Genomic DNA, 20,914 nt, shown 5'->3' with positions numbered 1-20,914 from the left:
GGGGGGGGGGGGGATCAGCGGCGAGAGATATTTTGTGGAGCCGCAGCCCCACAGAGAGCTCATTGTGCATCTTCACCCCCTCCCCCCGGCGTGGAGCCTCCGTGAGGAATGTAACGGACACGCACCTGCATTCCTGCTCCGGAAAAGCCCGAGACCAGGAACGTCCTGGAATTCCTGCCTGCGAATCTGCAGTTGGAGCAGTAAAAGCTTTTTTTTTTAAATCTTAATTTTTATTTATTAGAACAGCAGACACACGAGAGGAGTCTGATCTGCTTCCGTTGGAGGATCAACGTCTCGTTTCGGCTCCAAACTTTGCTTATTCTTAGTCCGTTTGGGACAAATGAGTCTTAAAATCAGTGCATCTTACAAAAAGCACAACATGTTTTTTGTTGTTTTTTTAATTATGTTTCTCAAAGGGACTAACCATGCCTGGATTTTTATCAGTGTTCTGTTTTTTTGTGTCTGTGTACATATTTATCTAAAATATGTATTTTATGGAGTTTTAATAAAAGTTTTTATACAACGTTCTTACGTGTACGTGGTCTGATTCACAACAAATACTGGCACAGGTTCCAACTCAGACTGATTTATGTTTCTGGAGCCAAACTTAGAAAAAGGTTGGAGTGGTTTTTTTTTTGTTTGTTTTTTCCTTTTTAAAGGTTATATTTGGCCCGAAGTAAACAAGTCCTGGTTCAGACTCTCTGGAGGGGTGAAGGTCCGAAAGGAAGAGGTCCTGGGAGTTTTACTCTGTCGTGTGACTCGTTGCTTTCCTACAGTGACGGGTTTCTACTCAATAACTGCATTCGGACACACACACACACACACACACACACACACAGTCTCAAGAGAAGCAGAAACAAATTGTAGAATATGTCAAACTGCAAACTATTTCCCTTTTTTAATAGATTTTCATTAAAGCTACATTCAAGAAATGGTTGAGCTCACATTAGGGGGGGGTCTGTGGAAGGATTATGAACCGTGAACATCCTACCTGTCGCAGACGGCTCTGTGAATGGAGAAAGGGCTCGAGTCTGACGAGCTAACGGCTAGTCTAGACGAGGCCAAGCGGGGCTGCTGCGGTTCGCGGGGGCTCCGTTTAACGAAACCTCCACGTCGCACAGTTCAGCCTTCTTTATTTAGAAGTCAATTGGCAGCGGCGGCAGCTAGCTGTGGCACCTCTGGGAAAGATTCACTGCTGACCTCCTGTCCCCTGTTAGGGTGAGCTGTCCTAGTCTGCATGCGCTCTTTAGTGACTTCATTAAGATTAAGGCTGTGTTCAGTCCGCTTTAATCCAACTCTAGGTTCGTGTGAACGAGCAATCCAACTCTGATGCGGACCCAAAAAAAAAAAGTGAACTCTGGTCCGCCTAAAAACTTTGGTCTCGGTTCGGTTGAAGTGAACTCTGGCGCGGTTCCGAATGCGTATGTGAACGAGACCGCTCCAAAAGCAGGAAGCGGACTACAGCGCAGGGCCTCGTGGGTAAACACAACCAAAACAAACATGTTTCTACCACCAGGGGGAGAAATGGCTCGTGGTTTGTTTCACACATGTACCACAGACAGAACAGGAATCCTAAAACCGCAACAATATGATGCCACTCCATTTTTGTTAATTTCTCCAGAAGAAGGAAGTCACGCTCGATGTCTTCTTCAGAGGTTTTCATGTCGTTTCCTTCAGTAGTTCTTGGGTGAGGGGGGGGAACAGGTCGCTCAAAGAGTTTGGACTCGATTGACTCAGTGCAGCATGAATGAGAACCACAGCAGCTGAAAATGGAACAAATGCTGACATTTTGGTCCCCGATCGACCCGAGTCTACTGGACTATCAGGTGTGAACGCAGCCTTAATCTGCTTCCAGTCTGGTTCCTTCTTTACCTGATTTACCTGATTTACAAAGGAACCTCCACATTAACTGATACATAAACTTTTCTAAAATGGCGTTTGAACCTCTGAAATGTTTAAGGTTAGAGCTGTTTTAAGATGGCAGCCGTGCACCTTGGTCCTATCCATCCATCAGCTCGCCGAGCTGCTCAGACACTTCTTCAGACAGCCGTCTACAACAGGCCAGACATGAACAGTTCATGAACCTCCCTTTAAAAGAGTGGAACTATGCCTTTAAGGCTCCTCTGCCGGGCTGCCCGCCGCTCCTCGGCTCCCTCTGAGTCGCTGCAGCTCCAGCATGGACTGGACGTGCAGCCGCCTCAGAGGCTTCACCTCCTCCACCACTGGAACGAGGAGAAGAAATAAAATCAAAACCACGCTCAGCCGTGGCCTGAAGTTACTGAGGCCGAGCGTCCGAGAACACGCGCTGCTCGTTCAGAACGCCGGATTTAAGAACCAAGCGGACACCTTTGTTGTAGTGCAGCTCGTCCCGGTTCCCGTACACCACGTACGTCTCCAGGAAGTTGAGCAGGGCGCCCGTGACGAGGAAGCGGTCCGGCAGGGGGAGGCCCTGGACGTAGCGCATGTCCAGGGCGAAGGGGTTGGACGGGGACGGCACGGTGCAGAGGGACACCAGCTCACTCACGACGTCCCAGACATGGACACCTGCCAGGAGACGAAAAACAACCTCTTTGTCCTGAAAAATAAAAACCTCCGATAAACGTCCCCCCCCACCCCCCCACACTCATCGTCGCCGCCGTACTCCGCGTCTGCCAGTCGGCGACGGACTTCAGCTTCATGGGCGTGTCCTTCACCATCGAGTCGGCGCCGCCGATGCTGACCAGGCGCTCGTGGTTGGAGCGGATCCAGGCGTGAGGGCGCCCGTACTTCACGTAGCCGGCCAGCAGGAACAGAGTGCAGTTCACCTCCTGTTGGGGGGGGGGCGGAGGAGTCGGCGGGTTAACGGCGGCGGCGGCGGCTGGCACGGGTTGGAGGGTTTCTAAAGTGTGAGCTTACAGGTACAGCCATTTCTCGCTCGCTGGGAGACGCTGGGAGGAGGTGGTCTTCGCTGCCGGGCTCCCTGGGAGGACAGAAGGCAGATTAACTCCAGACGGGTGATAATGTATCTGTGCGTTCGTTTGTCCGTCTGTTAGCAAAATATCTCACGAACCACTGGATGGATAGCGGTAAAACTCTCAGGAAGTAATCGCTGGTTGTACCTCTACAACTGATTAGCTTTTGGAACCAACTCGATACAAGATGGCCGCCACAGCTAATCAACCTTGGCGGACGCAAAAGTGGCTGTAACGCAGTTCGTTTTACAGATGCAGAGGTAAAATTTGATGTGGTAGCAGCTGAGAGTCATCCCCAATACGTAACCAGAGGGCTTACACTTCATGCAAAGCGCTTTGGCGGGGTGACTTGTTTTGTTTTTGTTTTCTCTGTTTGTGAATTGTATATTTGGTTAATTAAGGCTGAACTCACCTCGCCCTTCAAACAGATTTTTTTCTGGTTTAATGAGCTGTGCCTCGTTTCACCAGAGGTGTTTTTTTTATCCCGTAAACTTATTCACAGATTCTTCATTTCAGCGCTAATCTTTGGACTGAGAATGAGCGCCACCTGCTGCTTAATTTGATAAACAACAGGCGGGGTCGGTGAAATTAATGCAGGGACGGCTGGTATCAGTGGGCTCGTCGGGCTCAGTCCTCTCTGTTGTTTACAATAAAAATGTTAAAATACCTAATAAACACAAATTTAAAATATCTTATCACATTTTGTAAATTTATAACAAAACCGGTGCCAGTCTCGAGTAAACCCCAGAGTCTTTCCAAAGGGCTAACTTTTCACAGCCCCGATCCTTTAATGTCTTTCCTGGTGCAGAATGATTGACAGGCGTCTTGTCCCGCCCACCTCGGTTTGCTGCTCATTAGTTCAGCCCAGGGTCAGCCCAAGGCCTCAGGCTTCAGCCAATGAGAGTGGACGTACGATAACGTGCCGTGTACGTGGGCGGGGTTTGGCGTAGACTGAGTGAATGTGATGGCGAGGCGAGCAAGATGAACATAAACGAGGTGGATTTTTTAATTTCTCACTCGTTTTCCTAAAGGCTTTTTTGGGGGGGAAAACCGGAAGTGAAGAGGTTGAGGGCGGACAGACCAAAGGATATTGGAAAAAAAACGAAAAGCGGCAAAATGAAAGTTTTTTTGTGGCCTGGTTTCAGTGAAAGGACTGGCTAACAGTGAGTGTAGCTAACAAGTCTGGTGGTTATTAAACTTTTTTGGTCCGAGAGAAGTTGTCGGAGTGTGCTTCTCTTTAATTAAAAAAAAGAACTTTCCAATACTGCATGTCTTGATTGATTTTGTTTTATCAGTGTGAATTATAGTTGTGTCATGGAGTGCGGTGCAGTGTTATTCAAAGCTGTTTGACTGGGAAAAATCATCTAAAAGGATTATAGTTGGAAGTCTAAATGCAGGGGAGGAAGTTTTGTGAGCTTGGTTTTACTCTGTCTGATTTTAGAAAATGGAAAGCAGAAGAAGAAGCAGGAAAATGACAAAATGGCCACATTTCACATGCATTCCAACAAGGAGAAGCAAACAGATCCTCCTCCTTAACACCACGCTCTGAAAGCGAACACATATGTGTTACCGTGAACACACACACACACACACACACACCTGGCTGCGTGCGGCTGCGTTTTGGCGTGCGGGCGAGGCTGGAGGTCCGGCGGGCCCCGAGGCGAGCCGCTCCTGCTGTCCACGCTGGGAGAACTGCTGCTGCTGCTGCTGCTGCCGCTGCTGAAGGAGGAGGAGGAGGAGGAGAACGAGGACGCTCTGGACACCAAGAACCCCGGAGAACGCCAGCCCTGCCAGGAGGGAGAGAAGAGGAAGGGAACCACAAAGCTGTCAGATACAATCATCCACATCAAAATGTTCAAAGTGAGAGATTGAGCCATTTGTAGGAGAAGAATCAGATCATTTTGAAGTTGATGGCAGCAGCACAGTTATTTCAGCTCCATGTTTCCCTCTGTGAAGCCTCTCCTCTTCTTCTACCATCAGTCTGTGAACATCTGGACCTGAGGAGAGCAGCTGCTGGAGGTTTTAGAGGAACATTGTCCCATTCTGCTCTGATGGAGGATTCCAGCTGCTCAGCAGTCCTGAGTCTTAGTTGGATCGTTTGGTGTCATAATGATGATGATGATGATGATGATGATGATGATGATGATGATGATGATGATGATGATGATGATGATGATGAGGCAGCTGAGTTCAGCTCCTGGACTCGTCTCTGAAGCTCTGCTGCTGGGATGGAGGCAGTCTGAGGTTTAACATCGTCCTGCTGAAAGACGAAGAAGACGCCGTCTGGATGGGAACAGATGCTGTAGAAGCTGTTTATGGATGGAGTCTTTCCAGATGTGTCAGCTGCCCAGAGCAGAGGCGCTAATGCACCCCCATACCATCAGAGAGGCAGCCTGTTGAACTGTGCTCTGATAACAGGCTGGACGGCCCCTGTCCTCTTAAGTATGGAGGACGTGGGACACAGAGAGGACAGCAGAGTTTCTGGATGGTGTCCACATCTGGCTTCTTCTCTGCCTGATAGAGCTTTAAGCAGCATTAGTGGACAGCAGGGTGGACATGTCCCTGAGTCCAGAACAGAACCAGACCTGTTTTTACTGCAGCGGCCCCTGAGGGCCCCAAGATCACAACTTTCAGTCTTTTGACCTTTGACCTCAGAGATTTCTGCAGATCCTTGAAATCTTTTCATGATATTATGAACCGTAGATGATGGGAGATTCAAAGTGGTTCCAAGTTTCATTCAAGGAACATTATTCTGAAATGTTTCCACTGTTTTTAGACACATTTTGATGCAGACTGGTCAGCCTGTGTTGTTGCCATCAAATTCAAATTTACTTTTATTTTTTCCCCCCCAAACAAATTGTACAATCTGTTTGTTTAAACCTTTGATATGTTTGTTGCTCATCAGAGTCACTGTGTGACTGAACATGTTTATATATATTGTTTTTTAACTAAGTAACTTGTGCACAAAAACAAAAGGGAACAGAAACCAGACCAGATCCTCGTTGACCACCGTCAGCAGCAGCTCCTCTTTGCCTCTCAGCCACGGCTGGAAGTACTTGAACCCCTGTGGAAGCGAGCAGAACGACAGGTCAGGGGCTGTTCTGACGCCTTCGCCGACGGGACTGCGTGCGATGGTCAGACCTGGAGCGATCCGAGTAAAGCCAGCTCGCTCAGGAAGAGCTGCAGCTTCCTCCTCTGCTCCCTCTCTCTCTTCTGTTTCAGACACAGACATGAGAATTACATCTGAACATGAACAACCTGCCAGCATCCTCCCCGTCTGGTCTCCTAGCAACACATGCACCTCCTTCCAGCTTCCAGCACCTCCTCTGACAGTGAGAATAAACGTAAATGAAACAATAACACAAGCTGACATGGAAGAGAAGGGTTCATCTACAGGCAACAACAAACAAACAAACAAAAAAACCCCATCCCAGACAGTACTTACACCGCTCATTTTACTCTAAATCACCGGAAGACGTCCTCCTTCTGTCGCAGGCGGACATGTTACGAGCTGCTCTGTGGTCACACACACGACCTATCTGCTGCTGTTTGACCACAAACTCCTCATTTCTCCTCCGTTCCTTTTCCGTGATGCTGGCCGCGGACGGATGCGTGGCTCTCCTCGGGTGTTGTCCCTCCTCGGCTTCGGCGGCGGGGGTCTGGCGCCCCCTGGTGGCCGCCTCGGAGAACTGCGGCCCGGCTGCTAACTCCAGCAGAGCTAGCTGTATGAAGCGTTTTTTTATATTAATGAACATCTTTGTTTACATAAACAGAGAAAAATATAATATATATATATATATAAATTATGCCAGGGGTGTAGCTTCAAGAGTCAATACATTGGTATTGAGAGCAGATATTACAGCCATGAAAAATTAAAAATATTTAGAGATCTACAACATTCATATGTATTTACAGCTTTTTTTGTTCATACTTTTGGAAATAGTGGCTAAATGGAGTTCGATTTCCTTAACCAAAACTATAAAAAGAGGTGAAGATGATGAAAATTTACACTTGTGAATATGAAATTTGCAAAATATTATAATTAGATTGATTGCCAGTCAAAAAATAAAATAAAAAAAGACAGTAACTAAAGTTGATTTAAATAATAATAATAATAAAATGATTGTGAAATAGATGAATAAACATAATTTCATTAAAAAAAACTGTATGTAGCGTTAGCATGGCTGTTCGACCAAATAACTTGGTTCTAAATTCTTCTTTTTTTTACAGTCAGATAATGTGCAAAAACAAACAAAACACCCCCATTATATTTAAAAAAAATATTGCTTCATTACAAGACTTGGGTAAATAAATTTACAACTCTAGTATCTGTGTGCATTTTTGTAAATGTTGCTATGGGCTAGTTAGCTTAGCTTAGTGTGGCATAAAATAATTTGTACGCCTGTCAGAAAATTGTCCAAAGCGTGAATCCTCTCACACAACAAGACATGTGTCTGGAGTTGGAGCATGTGTGAGGTTTTCACAAAGGGTTCACCTGGTGACCTTCACCTTTGACCCCATGACCTTTAAGTTAATGGGGATCATCCTTGACATACGACGTGTCCAGCTGTGCAGTTTGACATTTTTAAGTTACTCCATTGCAGAGTTACAGATTGAACAAGGTTGTCACAAAGGGTTTCACCCGTGACCTTTAAACACCATGATGTTGAAATCAATTGAGATCATCCTTGACACATGAGGTAACCAGATGTGCAGTTTAACATTGCTACGTTACACAGTTGCAAAGTTAGAGCACAGACAAGGTTTTCCCAAAGGGTTCACCTGTGACCTTGACCTTTAAACCCTATGACATTGTAATCAAAAGGGATCATCCCTGACACATGGAGTGTCTAGCTATCTGGTTTGACGTTCCTATGTTACATGACCACAGAGTTAGAGCACAGACAAGGTTTTCCCAAAGGGTTCACCTGTGACCTTGATCTTTGACGCCATGATCTTGAAATCAATCGGGATCATCCTTGACCCATAAGGTGTCCAGCTGTGCAGTTCTTTTTTGTTCTATGTTGTATTTTAGGACAGGTGTGTAACAATGAATGCTTGGTAATTGTGCAAAATAAATACATATAAAAATCAATTTAAAAAGTTAATTTATAGGTACACATTTACAAACTACAACCTCAATTTTGACAAAGATGGCGGGTTGTGTCTCCCTCGTCTGCGGACCCCACAATCAGACAACCTTTATGTTTTCTCAAGACGAAAGAATGACAAAGAGAGATTTAAAGAAGTGAGAAAAAAATAATCACTTTACTCTGAGCGAGTCACAAGTTCAGACTTCATCAACGCATCTGTACAAAAATCAACGCACTGTGCAAAAGCTGCAGTAATTAAAGTGGCCGTGGATTAAATCTTCAGGAGCGAACGTCACGATTCATCAGGAGACGGCAGCGATCTTCGCAGAAGACGAGACCCGATCCTCCCTCCGGCCTAAAGGCTCCCGGAGCTGAAGTGAACAAAGAAGGTTCTGACCTCCTTGGGTGAGATGGTTACGGTGAAATCTTTGTCTTGGCCGCTCCGATATGGTCGATTGTCTGAAATGAAATAAAAACAAATAAGCCGATTCTTTGAATTGCATTAAACATAACTGTGACGGTCTCTGCCCTGTCCGGTTTACACAAAGGTCGTACGTTTTTCCAAGTTATCTGCAGTTTTCCACGTCCACCTCTGCAGACGGGCGATGTCCCAGGTTCCTGTGAGAGATCGCTCCTCCAGCACTTTCACCTCCCCGACGCCTTGCAGAACCTCCTGGGTACACGGGAAATAACCGGTAACAACTAACCACCACCCAAGAAAATAAAAAGCGGCTCATTTAAATCACATAAATAATAAAAAAAGCAGATAGCTTTCTTATAAACCCCATGTCGTTACAGGTCTAAGATTTTCTGCATCAGTACCTTCAGGTTTATTGTGACCGGCTTCGAAAGCTCGGGGTCTTCCCCTTCCTCGAACAGATGCATGATTCTCAACAGAACCCGGTCGAAATCCGGCTCGGAGCGCAGGTTTTTACCTGTGTGGAAAGCACACACTCAAAATAAACGACCCGAGCGTCGTTTATCCAGGAGAAGTCATGAAGTCGGCTCTCAGTCTCGTGATGAAAATTGCTTCACTTTGCCTCGGGGGCCGGGCAGCATAGGGACACGTTCCCTTCGTTCTCTCATTATTGTTCACCATCAGATTTCCAAACGGTGTGTTCTGTCTCAGTCTGTTTAATAAACACGTCTGGTCGCGGTAAGGGAAGCAAAAATCTGAACAAGGACAGGAGAGCTGAGAAGTCATTTTAACGCCGCAGGAGGAAAGAGGAGCTTCCTGGGAGTTCTGATCCGAGTGTTTCGTGGACGATGAAAGGTGTGTGAAAACTAACAACCACGTGACCGGGAACCGACTTCTTGACGTCTTATAGAGTATGACGGCACCTTTAGTGCTTCAAAGGCTTCAGTGCTGTAAGTTTACCTGAGTGAACGTGGCTGAGGTGGACGTCGTGAGCAGAGCTGTAGTTCCATCCGGGGACGCTGAGGCTGAGCAGGTGCAGGTTGGGAGGGAGAACTACCGGAGACACCGGTGAACTCAGCCCGGGCTCCTTCTCCTGCCAGGGCTTCCCTATGACGAAAGAAGGACTTTGTATACTTAAAAAAACTATAGCAAATTTATGCACAAGTCCTGAAAGAGCCTCTTTGTTTGTTTTTTAATCGTATCTCAATAAATGTTAAAGTTTAGGCCCAATTTGTTTTAGGAGCGCATAAAAAAACCAAAGTGCTGTAAATGTAAGAGAACGTGTGAACAAACAAACAAATAGAACATGTCCCAAAGAGAACAAGATAAACCACCGATAAAATAATGAAAAAATGTTTTAGTTTTAAAATTGAAAAAGGCTGTAAAACCACTAGGTGGCGATAAAGTCAACATTATTGCGATATCACAAAAGAAGAACTTTATGAAAAGTTCCCAAATCAATTATAGCTCATTTCATCTTTGACATCATTTTTAATTTTCTTCTAATGATATTTAATTATCTGCCTTCAACTAACAACATTTTCAGCACAGATTTAAAAATCAACACAATTAGGACAAATGTTTGACTAAAGAACATTAAAAATTACTCACAGATTTTTTAACCTTTCCAAAGTGTCGAGATTCTTACAGTAAGATGAGTGGAGGTCCGAGGTGCCCAATAAGTAGTATTTCTAAATTTCTTTTTGTTCATTTAGGTTAAAAACGTTTGGCGCCACGTGCGACTTTAAGTCACCAAGACAGTCCAGCAGGACCTTTGAGGAGACTGTAGTTTTCTTTTTGAGGAGGAAATAGGTGTGGTAATTATTGGTGTAGCAATGGAGTAACATTTAAATTTATTTAAAGTTTACCCAAACAAGAACATAAGAAAGGAAAAAAAAAAGAAAGAATAAAGGTCTGAATATAGAGCCCTGAGGGATCTCATATGTTATTGAAGCTGTTGATGTTAATAAACTGCTCAGACTGAAAGAAAAGCTTCTGTTAAGTAGGATTTAAACCAATTAGAAGCCAACACAATTGTAGACTTCAAAGGTATTGGGTATTTAAGTATCAGGTAACTTACGAGGCTGGTCTATCGGTACGACAACAGGTCTGTGCTGCAGCTCTATCGCCGCCCTCTGGTGCAGCTTGGAGGTCTCACTCACGGAGCCCAGCACCATCCAAAGGGTGGGCCTAACGACAGAGCTGTCATTTAGCGTCAGGTTGTAGCCAAGGTTCCACGCCAAGTTGTTCCAGAGCCGTCGATGGAGCATAACCTGAGAGAAAGAGAAACAACAAAAAAAAAAAAAACACCCGTTAAAATGCCAGAAGTTTCGAAGAGAGTGTGCCTTGGTGGCATTTTACGTACCTCCAGTTGCCCGTCGGCTTGACTGGACGCACCGTGAGCTCTGTCGCTGAGGAGCACCAGCCGGCTGAGGTCATCCTCAATGAAGGCTGCCCGAACCATGGGGAAGTAATTCTGCAAAACGTCGGAATATAAAAATACTGACACATATCTACTACTGCTTTGGATAAAACAAAAAGACAAATTTATCAAAAAAATCCACCCTTGCTAAAGTGTTGTTAGAGAATTTCCTGTATGTCCTCCTCATCATTTGGTAGCCGTTGTCATCAGTGTACAGAGTCTGGTTGTTCTTGAGGGACGAGGCGGTCCTGAGGACGACCTCCGTGTTGAGACGGAGGGGACCCAACGAGTAGGTCTGCTCCAGTCTCTGGCACTGCGGTGCGGCGCCGAAGCATTTGGGGACGCGGGTGGTGATCGAGTAAGCGTAGTCCTTGTCGCTGTCCTCTCTAGAAAAGATCGGTTCAAGAGTGCGGCTCGCAGTTAACAAGAAAAGAGATCGGAGACGACACGAGACTGGAGAAATCCGAACCCAAGCGGTGGTTCTACCCACCTGTAGAAGTACTGTCGGACCTCGGTAACAATCTTCCCCGGGATGATCTCCATTTGGACAGCCTTGTAGGCCCGAACAGCTGAGCCGTTGGTGCTGAAGATGTAGTTGTCAGAGATGGGACCTGCTTTTACATCTCCATTCGCATTGTATTCCCAGAAGTCCTGGGTCACCCTGACTCGCCGCTTTTCCTGACTACCAGTGACAAAAAGAGAGGTGATACTCCGGGTTAGCTGTGTTCCAGTAAGGGCCTAAAATGTCCGTGTTTCAGAGTGATCGAGGCGTAAAGACGTACAGGTAAGTAACGCTGTGCAGGAGGTTGGTGTCCTGGTCAAACATCAGTTTGTAGCATTCACTCAGGACAGGCAGAAGCCGCCGTCCTTTTTTCCCCCAGTTCTTCACACTGCGCCTCTCAAACGCAACCCCCTTTGCGGCGTACATTCGCGCACACCCGGGCTGTTCGGAACACGCTGTCTCCGAGAACCTGATCGCGTACTTCCTGTTCTGAAGGCCGCCCAGTTCAACGACGACAAAAAGGTCGTAGGACGCGTTGGACCGCGCCGACCTCTGGATCTGCAGCAAAGAGGAGACGGGTTTCCTTTCAGTTCACAACACGCAGGAGCAAAGGAACCACGCCTGACAGGACGAGTAAGCTACCTGCGCAGGGACAGGCTGCCCGCCGTCATCGTAGACGGCTGCGCTCGGGAACGCCACGGTCATGTTAACGAGGGTGGTGATGTTCCAGGCTAACGGGTTGTAAATGATGACGTGTTGCTCCAGACCCTCATCAACACCTGGGGTCAGAAAATTATTATTACGACCACCTCATTGAGACAATAAACCAAAATAAACAATAAACCAAGAGCTTATTCCTTTGTTACCATCACATCAAATTACCCAACTAAGTAAATTTAGTTTAAAAATTTAGTTTAAAAATGTACCTGGAGTGGTGTATATGGGGCCTTAAGTGTAAACGCAGAAAGCAAAGTTAGCTTAGTTCCAATACTTTCAACAAAAATGTCAACAGGACTGCTTTGTTTCCTTTCAGTCCACAACAAAACTCACGGCTGCTTTTAGAGGAATGACACCACATAAAGGTTTGGGGAATACGTCAAGAGGTGTAGGAAAATAAACGTTATCTGGCGTTGGCTCTGATTTCTCCTGGTCAGAGGTCAGAAACTGTAATAAAACGTGAAGCTGCGCTCAAAACGTTCATTTAGATTCTGCTAAAATGAAACAAACTGGATCAGAACGACACATGGGAAAACGAGTCGGGAATATTAGCGCACTCGTTTGCACCTTTCTCATGGAGGCTGCTGTCGGGGACGCTGGAGAAGGCGGGGTTGTGCGGCAGCAGGAAGAGCGCGGCAAGAAGCTCCTCGACTCCCATCATGGCCTCCATCAGATGCTGCGTGTACATTTCGGCCACTTTGGGAGACTCGGTACCAGTGATGCCATCATGATGCTGGACCTAAAAACAAACACCAAAAGTGTTTTGTTTCGAAAACTCATCGTCGCGACCATAAAACTGTTTTATTTCATGACCACGGGGATGGATTACCTCAGAGACAGCCCAGCGTAGAGCCCGGAGTTTATCCAGGGCCCAGTCTTTAGCCACAGGTCCGTCCGGGAAACTGATTCGGTAGCGAGTGAAAAGAGTCTCTGCTGCGTGGAGCAGGGAGCTGGCCCGCCTCGCGGCGCCTTTCAGGACGTTTCTGGAGGCGTAAAACCCCGTCCACGCTTGGTATGGTTCTAGGAAGCAGAACACGCTCAGAATCAGAAACGAGACCCGCTTTTGTTCTCTTTGGCGTTAAAACACACACGGCTCACCGGTGGAATACGGTAGAAAGTCCTCACTCCCGCGGACGTCCCAGGTAAGATTCGTTTGGTGAACGGACTGGAAGTATTCGCCCAGAGTGGCGTACCGAACCGTGACCCCGAACTCTTTGCTGTTCTGGTTGATGTACTTCATCAGAGGGTCCATGTTTCCGAACTGCACCGAGGAGTTGTAGAACTGCTTGTCGCAACCCTGAAACACAACGGGCCAAGCAAGCACGTCCAATAAGACGGTTTCCAGGGAAACGGCTGAAGTTACGTGGCAGAGAAGGACTAAAAAAAAGACTCAACACGGCGTGTTCACTGACCCACGGCCAGAGAACGTGGTTCGTTCTGAACCACGCGGCCCTCCGCTTTATGTTCTCCACCATGGTCTTGGCGTAGGGTTGGATCGTCTCCTTGGTGACGGGAAGGCTCATGTTGGGGTAGACTCCATCTTTGGGAGGGTTGGGGAACAAAGCAACTCCGTTCCAATAGAAACCAGAACTACAGGAAAGAAATGTTTGTTTTAAAACGTCTGTTTGATCAGAAAACAGGTCAAATAAAACATTTAGTACATTTTCAATGACTAGAGTCTTTTGTTATCAATTGTTTTTGGCACATTTTTTATAAAACTTACATTCTGAAGGACCTTAGAATAAAAGGGAGTTGATTAGAAATACACTCACAGAAGCACATGGTTAAATACCCGATTTACTGGGCGAACGTGAAAGTGTCACAAAGGCACTCGTGGCCTACCTGTTGGAGAACGGCAGCTGTGATGGAGTGCAGTAGCTGAACTGGTCCATGGTGTGAGTGAAGATCTCCTGCTGGGCTTTCAATGACGGAGAGCCTCGCCACACAAACTGCAGTTTCTACGGAGAAAATGGTTGCGGGAAATAAGGCCACTGCACTCACTGTCAACCAAACACTTAAGCACCCAGGTGGAGTAGGTCCATTACAGATGCAACTGGCTACTAAAGGAAGTGTGATCGTGTTATCAGGTAGTTCCCTGAGCATCCAACGGTACAGTTGACACAAGGAGTGAAGGTCGCCGGATACGGGGGATGCCTCGCGGAGACGTTAAACGGCATTACCAGTACTTGAAGGAGTGTGACGGGGGTCAGATTGTGGGTCTGAGTGAGGCCAGGTGGTCGTATCATGCCTGGCATGAGAGGCAAACAGATGCCTCGGTGGTCCGGCGTTGGAACCAAAGGGTGTATGAGGGCATCCACACCGAGAGACGATCACCGCACTGCGAACCGAGCAGCAAGCAAGCAGGACTTCCGTGATATCTGTGCCTGCCATCCAGACACAGGTACTGGTCTCTTTACAACACCGTTCATCCCACATTATATCTTGACGACTAGCATCAGCCTGGCTACGGGTTCACCGTCCCACGTGTAGGATGCCACGATCGCCAGAGCGAAGGCCGGGAGCAAAGGTGACTGTGTTTGGAGCGGTGTTTGTGTGTGACGGAGCCAAGGGAAGAGGACCGATCTCGTCGAGGTTGCAGAGAGACACATTAGGGTTATCGATGTGTGGGTGTGCCACAGGGTGTGACTTCAGGTCACCTCTGGTTCAGCGGACCCGGACGGTGCAGCGTTACCTCAGTGACGTCCTGTGTCCACACGTTTTGTCCCTCCTGAGACAGCCTGTCGACGAGACTACGCTGTTCACACGCAGCATGTGTATCAATGGACATCGAGGGCTGGTTACAACGGCTGTGGCTCAGTTGGCCACAAGACGGGATACGACAGATGTTTGACTCTGCTCCAATCCGAATCAACGCTCAAACCCGGGACCGAGGCGGTGCTACACCCTGCCGACATGGGACCAGCAGTGTGTCCGCGCTGTCAGCTTCATTATCCGTCTGATCTGACATTATAATCACTGCAGTACAGTCACACGACGCTTCAACGCCTCCTAACTTTAGTTGTTTTCCGTCAGACTGCGTGTCAGGGACACCATCGCATTCAGGCGCACAGATACTTGAATCGGACCTGCCCCTGACCTTGTCCCTCTGCATGCCGTCTTTGAGGTCGTAGTCGACACGGGAGATGAGGTGCGCGTTGAACCCCGCCAGGGCGAACAGGACCGGCGTGGCGGCGGACGCTCCGAATGGGTCGACGTGCCAGGAGAAGCGAGGGCGCACACCGAACGTCTCGTAGAGGAAGCCGTGGCCCTCTGAAACAGAAACAGCGGAATCGCGGTGTGGCGTAAGTCACGGCTCGCAAACCGCACATGGAAGGGGGGGGGTTGAAAGGGGGAGGGGCTGGATTACCCGTCAGCTGCAAGATCTGGTCGTCCAGGTCCGTCACAGCCTCATCGTGCATCACTTGGCCCCCGATGATAAACTCGAGTCGACCTTCTTTCACGAGCTGTCGCACCTAGAAGGTGCACACACACACACACACACATGTTATGTCTCTCTATCTTTGCAGGGACTTTCCATTGACTTCCATTCATTTCTACACCCTAACTACAGCCTAACCCTGACCCTTACCCTAACCCTAACCATTACCAGTACATACCTAACCCTAAACCAAACCTAAACTCAATTCACACCTTAGTCCTAAACCTAACCCCTAACCCAAAAACACAATTTCTCCTCGTGGGGACCAGGCTTTGGTCCTCACAAGGAGCAGTTGGTCCTCACAAGGTAGTATATGTTAGGAAAATTGTCCCCACAATGTATCAAATACATGGCCACACACACACACAGAGGAGGAAGTCAAACTGAAAGTTGGACCCCGTTGTTGGTATTTAAACATCAGAAAGTGTACTGTTTCATTCATTTCTTCACTTTTTGTTTCCCAGAAGCAAAAAGTGTTTTGAATGTATTTTGATAGATAGTTTTGGGGTTTTCTGAGGGCCTTTGGCTGTTCAGTCATCCAGTTTGGGTATTCCTACTCAGGAGGAGATGGCCGCCAGTTCTACACCTGACCAGGAGAGGGCGCAGCCTTACCTCCCATTGGCTGCTGAGACTTTAAACGAAACTGAAAAGAGTCCGGTGACCAAAATCTGCCGCAAAATAGTCACTAAAAATTTGCATCTGTTAAATATAAAACCATGTGACCTCAAACTTTAATGTGTTTAACAGTGAGAGTTACACTTTTAGTATAAATCGGCTGCATGGAACGAGAAGAATCCATTTTAGAAGAAGCGTTGGGGCCTAAAAGATACCTCCAATGGATGAAAGTCTTTTATTCAAGAAACAGGGATAAAAGACCTGAAGCAAGACCCGAGAGTCGCATCTTCATCCTTTCTAACTAACAGCCTTTTGGAAATCACCTTGTCTGTGTTAAAATTACTGTTTTATGTGTCAAACTGTGATATTTTATATGTGTTTCATAGATGAAATTAAAGAAATTGGAACAAATTGTGTCTTCATGACAGGAAGCTGCAAATAAGGAGCCTGAAGCTCCGAATTGAAATGATTTTTACTGCTAAGTTCTTTGTAATGTGCGTGTTTTGCATTGCCTGCATCACGCAAGCAAAACAAACTGTTTGTTTGAGGAAGATAAGCGACAAAAACTGTGCTTAAAAATGACAAGAAAGCAGCCAAAGTCCAAAGAAAATCTTTAAGGGTTTGCTATTGATCCCGACCACTTTAAACGATGACAAGAAGGTCTGGCTCACTGAAAACAAAGGACTAAAGTTTGAGATTATTTTTAAGAATTTAACATCGACACGGGGTCCGTACTTGTTTCTTCTGGGAGTCTGAAGCGACCGTGTCCCACCACAGCCGAAAGAACTCCTGCTCCACGGCGATGAACCGGCGCTCTTTGACCTTTGACAGCTCCTCTGTCACACTGCTGTACACATTGGCTGCGTAGGCGTGCATACTCTCCTATAAAGAAAAAAACACACACTCTTAGTTAGAATAAACACACACACAGATAAAGCCGTTTATAAATGACATCATACACAACCCCATCAGATACTGTGAGGTATTGCAGGATGTGTGTATGTTGGGGCCGACTCTCTACCGCACCGAGTTGTAGCTCGATGTCTGTAAAACTGGCTCAGTTGTAGCCACGTCTGCGTTTGCTGGGGTCACTTGGCCGTAGCAGCCATCTTGAATTGGGCTGACTCCAAAAGGTAATCGGTTAAGGATGCACATCCAATTATTGTTGTCCTGGAGTTTTGTTCAAATCTGTCCTGTGGTTTATGAGATAGAGTTGACTCCAATAGTTAATGGAAGATCTTGTCCGAGCTGTCAGAGCTCAGAATGTGTGTTAGGGACGACTCTCAGCTACTACCACACCAAATATTAGATCAGTATCTGCAAAACTGGCTGAGTTGTAGCCATTTGTTTGTTTTTTTGTTTTAGCCACGGTCGCCTAGTTGTACCAGGGTTAATAATAACAATGTTGCAGAAAACAAGGATCTCACGTGATCAATAAAGCTGGGAAAGGTAACAAACCTGAATAGTGTACACCCAGCCTACATCCATATGACTGTGGGGAATCACAAATGCCTGAATGGGCTGATCCTCCGCTGTCGCTTCATGCGAGCAAAAGCAGCAAATAAACGCAAAAACAGAAAAAAGTCTCATTTTGCTGTCCCATAAGGAGGAAAAATTCTTAGATAACTTTCCCCAGCCTTCACTTCCTGATCGTGTTGTTGTTTTTGTGCTTTAGCATGTGACCGGTTGGCCGCTTTGCCGCCCGGTTGACGACGCGGCTGACCGGGGTGGGCGGAGCTTGCGACTCGTTCTATTATTTGAACGCGGCGTATCAGCCAGGTGGTTGCCCGGCTGATTGAAAAGGAACGTATCCCATATTTTGACAAATCATCCGCTACGGAAGCCCGCGCAGCCCGAAAAGTGTCTCTCGACTCCGACTGTTTTTAAAAAAAAGCGAGACTGCGACCTTTCACACCGGAAGCAGTCGATGTAAACACAGCGACTATTAGAAGGTGAAGAAGTACGTTCAGATGCTACCGAGAAAATGTCTAAAAACATGAAATTTGCGCTGATATTCGGAGGCTTCATTACGGCGGTAGCCGCTGCGTTTTATCCCATATTCGTGTATCCTCTAACGCACAAAGACGAGTACAGTAAGTCATTAATAATTACTCAACACTTACACAATCGGTTACAGACACACATTTAATGTCCCTGGAAAGCCTAAAGTTGAGTGTTGGTGTTTATTTCGAGGCTATAAAATGCTGTTTTCTCGACGAAGAAGCTTCTAGCTAACTTTGGCTAATTTATGACAGAGCTTAGCCTTTTATTTAGCTAGCATCTTCAAAATTATTCGTTTTTTTAACGTTTTGCCCCCCAGTAATTCAATTTAACTCATGGGTGTTTCCTCCTAAAGATAAACAACCTCATCTCTACAGCAAGTGTAGGGTGAAAATATTAATATATTCTGCTTTAAAGGAAGAAAGTAGTTTAGCTCAAACAAAAACAGGTGATGAAGTATGTCTAACACTTCACTTTCTGCTATGTGTTTGAAATTGAGTTTTTAATTCATTTTTGTGTGTTTAGCCTTGTTATTTATTTTTATGCTTATTTTATTTATTACTGATGTTCGGCACTTTGTTTCAGCTGTGGCTGGTGTTAAAGTGCTATATAAATAAAGTTGATGATGATGTATTTATTTGATTTTGTGGTCAAAACCAGTCTTTAAGAAGATATAAAGGGCCAGCGAAAACAAATAATTTGGTTTCTTTTCATTTATGGATAAAGCCAACAAAAAGAGAGCAATTAAAACTTCTGAAAACGGTATCTGGAGTGTGTCAGACGTTTTGATTTTTTCCTCATCTTCACCACATATCACCTGTCTCCTGTGCTCCTCTTCCTGCTAGGACAAGTCCAAAGGGTGAACCGGGCGGGAATCAACCAGGCGGACGTGCAGCCTGTGGGTAAGGACGTTACAGATACCGTCGACACGTTAAGACCTTCTCGCCGCAGGTTATAGTCCGTTAGATTAAAGCACACGCTATGAATAGATGGATGGAGAAGAAAAACACTAAAACAAACGGAACACAGAAACGTAGCCCAAACTCACAAAGGGCGCCGATGCACAAACACTGACGCACCTTCATTGTTATTATTATTATTAATATTATTATTATTATTATTATCGTTATTATTCCGGTAAAAACTTTGTCCTTTATCTTGCATACCTCAGAATGAAAACACTCAAATTACACATCAAAACGTGCCGCTGCGAGGAGAACGGCATCCTTTGAATATGAGTATAAGTGTCCACGTCCCCATAGACTTCGATTTTATTTTAGCTGCAAATATTCACTTCAAACCTGGAAGTGACGGCTCTTTTTAACTTGTCATATCTCCTACATAAGCTATAAAAAAACCTGTTTTGGTTTTAAATCCCAGTTGTGACCATTGGCATCTTTCGCCGTTCTAGTTTTCACACGGCGACCGTGTGTCTGAGGCTTACTTTTCAGTCCGCTTCTTTCACGAACTCGGCAGCCAGGGAGTGACAGACACAGTTGTGTTGTTACCACGGTGACCCTAACGAGTGTGTTGTTTGGTCTGAAGGTCTGAAGATCTGGTCCGACCCGTTCAAGCCCGCGGACAAGTGATGGGCCCCTCAGGAAGATCCTGGACTTGGATCTTCACCACGAGCGTTCGGTGTGTGTGTGTGTTTGAGTGAATAAAGTGTGTGTGTGTTATATTTTTCACCCTAAATAAAATGTAAAGCTCTTTAAATGTCACCTCGGCTTCCTCCTTGTGGACACGTGGGTTGGACGTAAAATGTCTCAGGGTCTTTCACCATAAATGGGACAGGTGCGATTGTCGTCCACCAGGGGGCGCGCCATTCCCGTCTGTCGCTTCAACGCAGCCCCCGACCCTTCGGAGGGCTTTATTTTGAGAGGGAGAGTTGTATTTCCAAAAGTTTCACTCTGGTATGCAGCCTGTAGGAAATTACAACCAAGCGCAGAGGACTGTTTACGCCGTTCCTTTCAGATTCTTATTTTTGTTTAGCTACTGTGAGAATCTTAAAAAAAAAACTTTTTTTATACATAAAACTTTTTTTTTGCAGATGAGGAACGTCGTCCCGTAAAGTGCCGAACCCTCTCCCTAAAATGGAAACCGTATTAAAACAAAACAAACAAAAAAAAAAAACGCCAGAGTTATTCCGAGACCTGTCAGTTTTTTTTTAATTGTCGGCTGGTCCTCCGTCTGGAGCGGGACGGGACGGGACAGAAAACAAAAAAACAAAAAACCCCACTCGACTCGATCCAGACTCCCTTTACGAGACCGCCGCCGCTGCTGTAAAAGCAGAGAGAATTCCAAAACTTGCTATTTTCTGCCCCCCACCCCCCTCCTCTGTACTTTTGTGGTTTCCTGACATTGACCAGCTTCCCCTTTAGGAGTTCAGTCCATCAAAGTCCCCCTTTTTCTGGAGCAACGACGGATTAAGAAGCAACAAAGCATGTGTTTATGGTTCTTCAGAGATGGTGCCTTTTTCTTTCTCCTGCTGTAACCCTTAAATCTCTCGCAGTCCTCTGGGGAGCCCTGTACTCCTTTTTTTTTTTTTTTGAGGGAGTGGGGGGTGATTTTAGGACAGTCCGTGAGGCCTAACTGATAGCACAGAGCTGTGATGGCCACTCTACCCCCCTCTCTCTACAATCAACGAGCTCCTTTTGTGTATGAGAGGTTGTTATTGTTGGACGGCGTTCAGAAACACGAGAAAACTCAAGAGCCTCGCTTTCCGCACGCAGAGGCGTCCAAAGTAAAGAGTGCGG

The 20,914-nt window shown here is 46.3% G+C and overlaps 3 protein-coding genes across 4 annotated transcripts; 1 reads left to right on the top strand and 2 right to left on the bottom strand.

Moving 5' to 3' along the window:
• Nucleotides 1–873: 873 nt before the first annotated feature.
• On the bottom strand, nucleotides 874–7,094 carry si:dkey-19b23.7. Of its 2 annotated transcripts, none has more exons than XM_025010574.2 (8): nucleotides 6,397–7,094; nucleotides 6,093–6,164; nucleotides 5,944–6,015; nucleotides 4,551–4,738; nucleotides 2,896–2,959; nucleotides 2,624–2,807; nucleotides 2,347–2,544; nucleotides 874–2,222 (listed from the first exon to the last, which is right to left on the bottom strand). In XM_025010574.2, exons 1-8 carry the CDS (start codon nucleotides 6,403–6,405, stop codon nucleotides 2,113–2,115), a joined length of 897 nt encoding a protein of 298 aa, XP_024866342.1. In that variant the 5' UTR covers nucleotides 6,406–7,094; the 3' UTR covers nucleotides 874–2,112. The 2 variants fall into 2 exon arrangements, with proteins under 2 accessions (XP_024866342.1, XP_017291613.1); XM_017436124.3 differs by having other exon boundaries at nucleotides 2,642–2,807; nucleotides 6,397–7,090.
• A 1,101-nt stretch (nucleotides 7,095–8,195) lies between these two features.
• man2b2 (mannosidase, alpha, class 2B, member 2) lies at nucleotides 8,196–17,843 on the bottom strand. The gene is made up of 19 exons (XM_017436125.2): nucleotides 17,616–17,843; nucleotides 16,893–17,039; nucleotides 15,471–15,576; nucleotides 15,201–15,373; nucleotides 13,946–14,061; nucleotides 13,516–13,693; nucleotides 13,202–13,400; nucleotides 12,933–13,123; nucleotides 12,671–12,842; nucleotides 12,029–12,165; nucleotides 11,667–11,944; nucleotides 11,375–11,566; nucleotides 11,027–11,270; nucleotides 10,828–10,938; nucleotides 10,543–10,735; nucleotides 9,423–9,569; nucleotides 8,867–8,979; nucleotides 8,600–8,717; nucleotides 8,196–8,503 (listed from the first exon to the last, which is right to left on the bottom strand). The coding sequence occupies exons 1-19, from the start codon at nucleotides 17,745–17,747 to the stop codon at nucleotides 8,400–8,402; spliced, it is 3,051 nt and encodes a 1,016-aa protein (XP_017291614.1). The 5' UTR covers nucleotides 17,748–17,843; the 3' UTR covers nucleotides 8,196–8,399.
• Nucleotides 17,844–18,045: 202 nt separating this feature from the next.
• smim20 (small integral membrane protein 20) lies at nucleotides 18,046–19,879 on the top strand. The gene is made up of 3 exons (XM_017436148.3): nucleotides 18,046–18,250; nucleotides 19,004–19,060; nucleotides 19,704–19,879. Exons 1-3 carry the CDS (start codon nucleotides 18,142–18,144, stop codon nucleotides 19,745–19,747), a joined length of 210 nt encoding a protein of 69 aa, XP_017291637.1. The 5' UTR covers nucleotides 18,046–18,141; the 3' UTR covers nucleotides 19,748–19,879.
• The last annotated feature ends 1,035 nt before the right edge of the window (nucleotides 19,880–20,914 follow it).

The sequence above is a fragment of the Kryptolebias marmoratus genome, linkage group LG7 (genome assembly GCF_001649575.2).
Source record: "Kryptolebias marmoratus isolate JLee-2015 linkage group LG7, ASM164957v2, whole genome shotgun sequence".
NCBI classification, from domain to species: domain Eukaryota; kingdom Metazoa; phylum Chordata; class Actinopteri; order Cyprinodontiformes; family Rivulidae; genus Kryptolebias; species Kryptolebias marmoratus.
The sequence above is the reverse complement of the archived record's forward strand: the minus strand, read 5'-3'. Positions and strand labels throughout refer to the sequence as shown.

Coding starts and splice junctions, on each gene's coding strand:
- si:dkey-19b23.7 (XM_025010574.2), bottom strand. Junction 2,960..4,550: donor ACGCAGCCGCACGCAGCCAG/GTGTGTGTGTGT, acceptor CTGTCCTCCCAG/GGAGCCCGGCAGCGAAGACC. Junction 2,223..2,346: donor CGAGCTGCACTACAACAAAG/GTGTCCGCTTGG, acceptor TCCTCGTTCCAG/TGGTGGAGGAGGTGAAGCCT.
- smim20 (XM_017436148.3), top strand. CDS start 18,142: ATGTCTAAAAACATGAAATTTGCGCTGATATTCGGAGGCTTCATTACG. Junction 18,251..19,003: donor AACGCACAAAGACGAGTACA/GTAAGTCATTAA, acceptor TCTTCCTGCTAG/GACAAGTCCAAAGGGTGAAC. Junction 19,061..19,703: donor GGCGGACGTGCAGCCTGTGG/GTAAGGACGTTA, acceptor TTTGGTCTGAAG/GTCTGAAGATCTGGTCCGAC.
- man2b2 (XM_017436125.2), bottom strand. CDS start 17,747: ATGAGACTTTTTTCTGTTTTTGCGTTTATTTGCTGCTTTTGCTCGCAT. Junction 12,843..12,932: donor TACGCTGGGCTGTCTCTGAG/GTAATCCATCCC, acceptor GTTTGTTTTTAG/GTCCAGCATCATGATGGCAT. Junction 11,567..11,666: donor CTGCACAGCGTTACTTACCT/GTACGTCTTTAC, acceptor TGTCACTGGTAG/TCAGGAAAAGCGGCGAGTCA.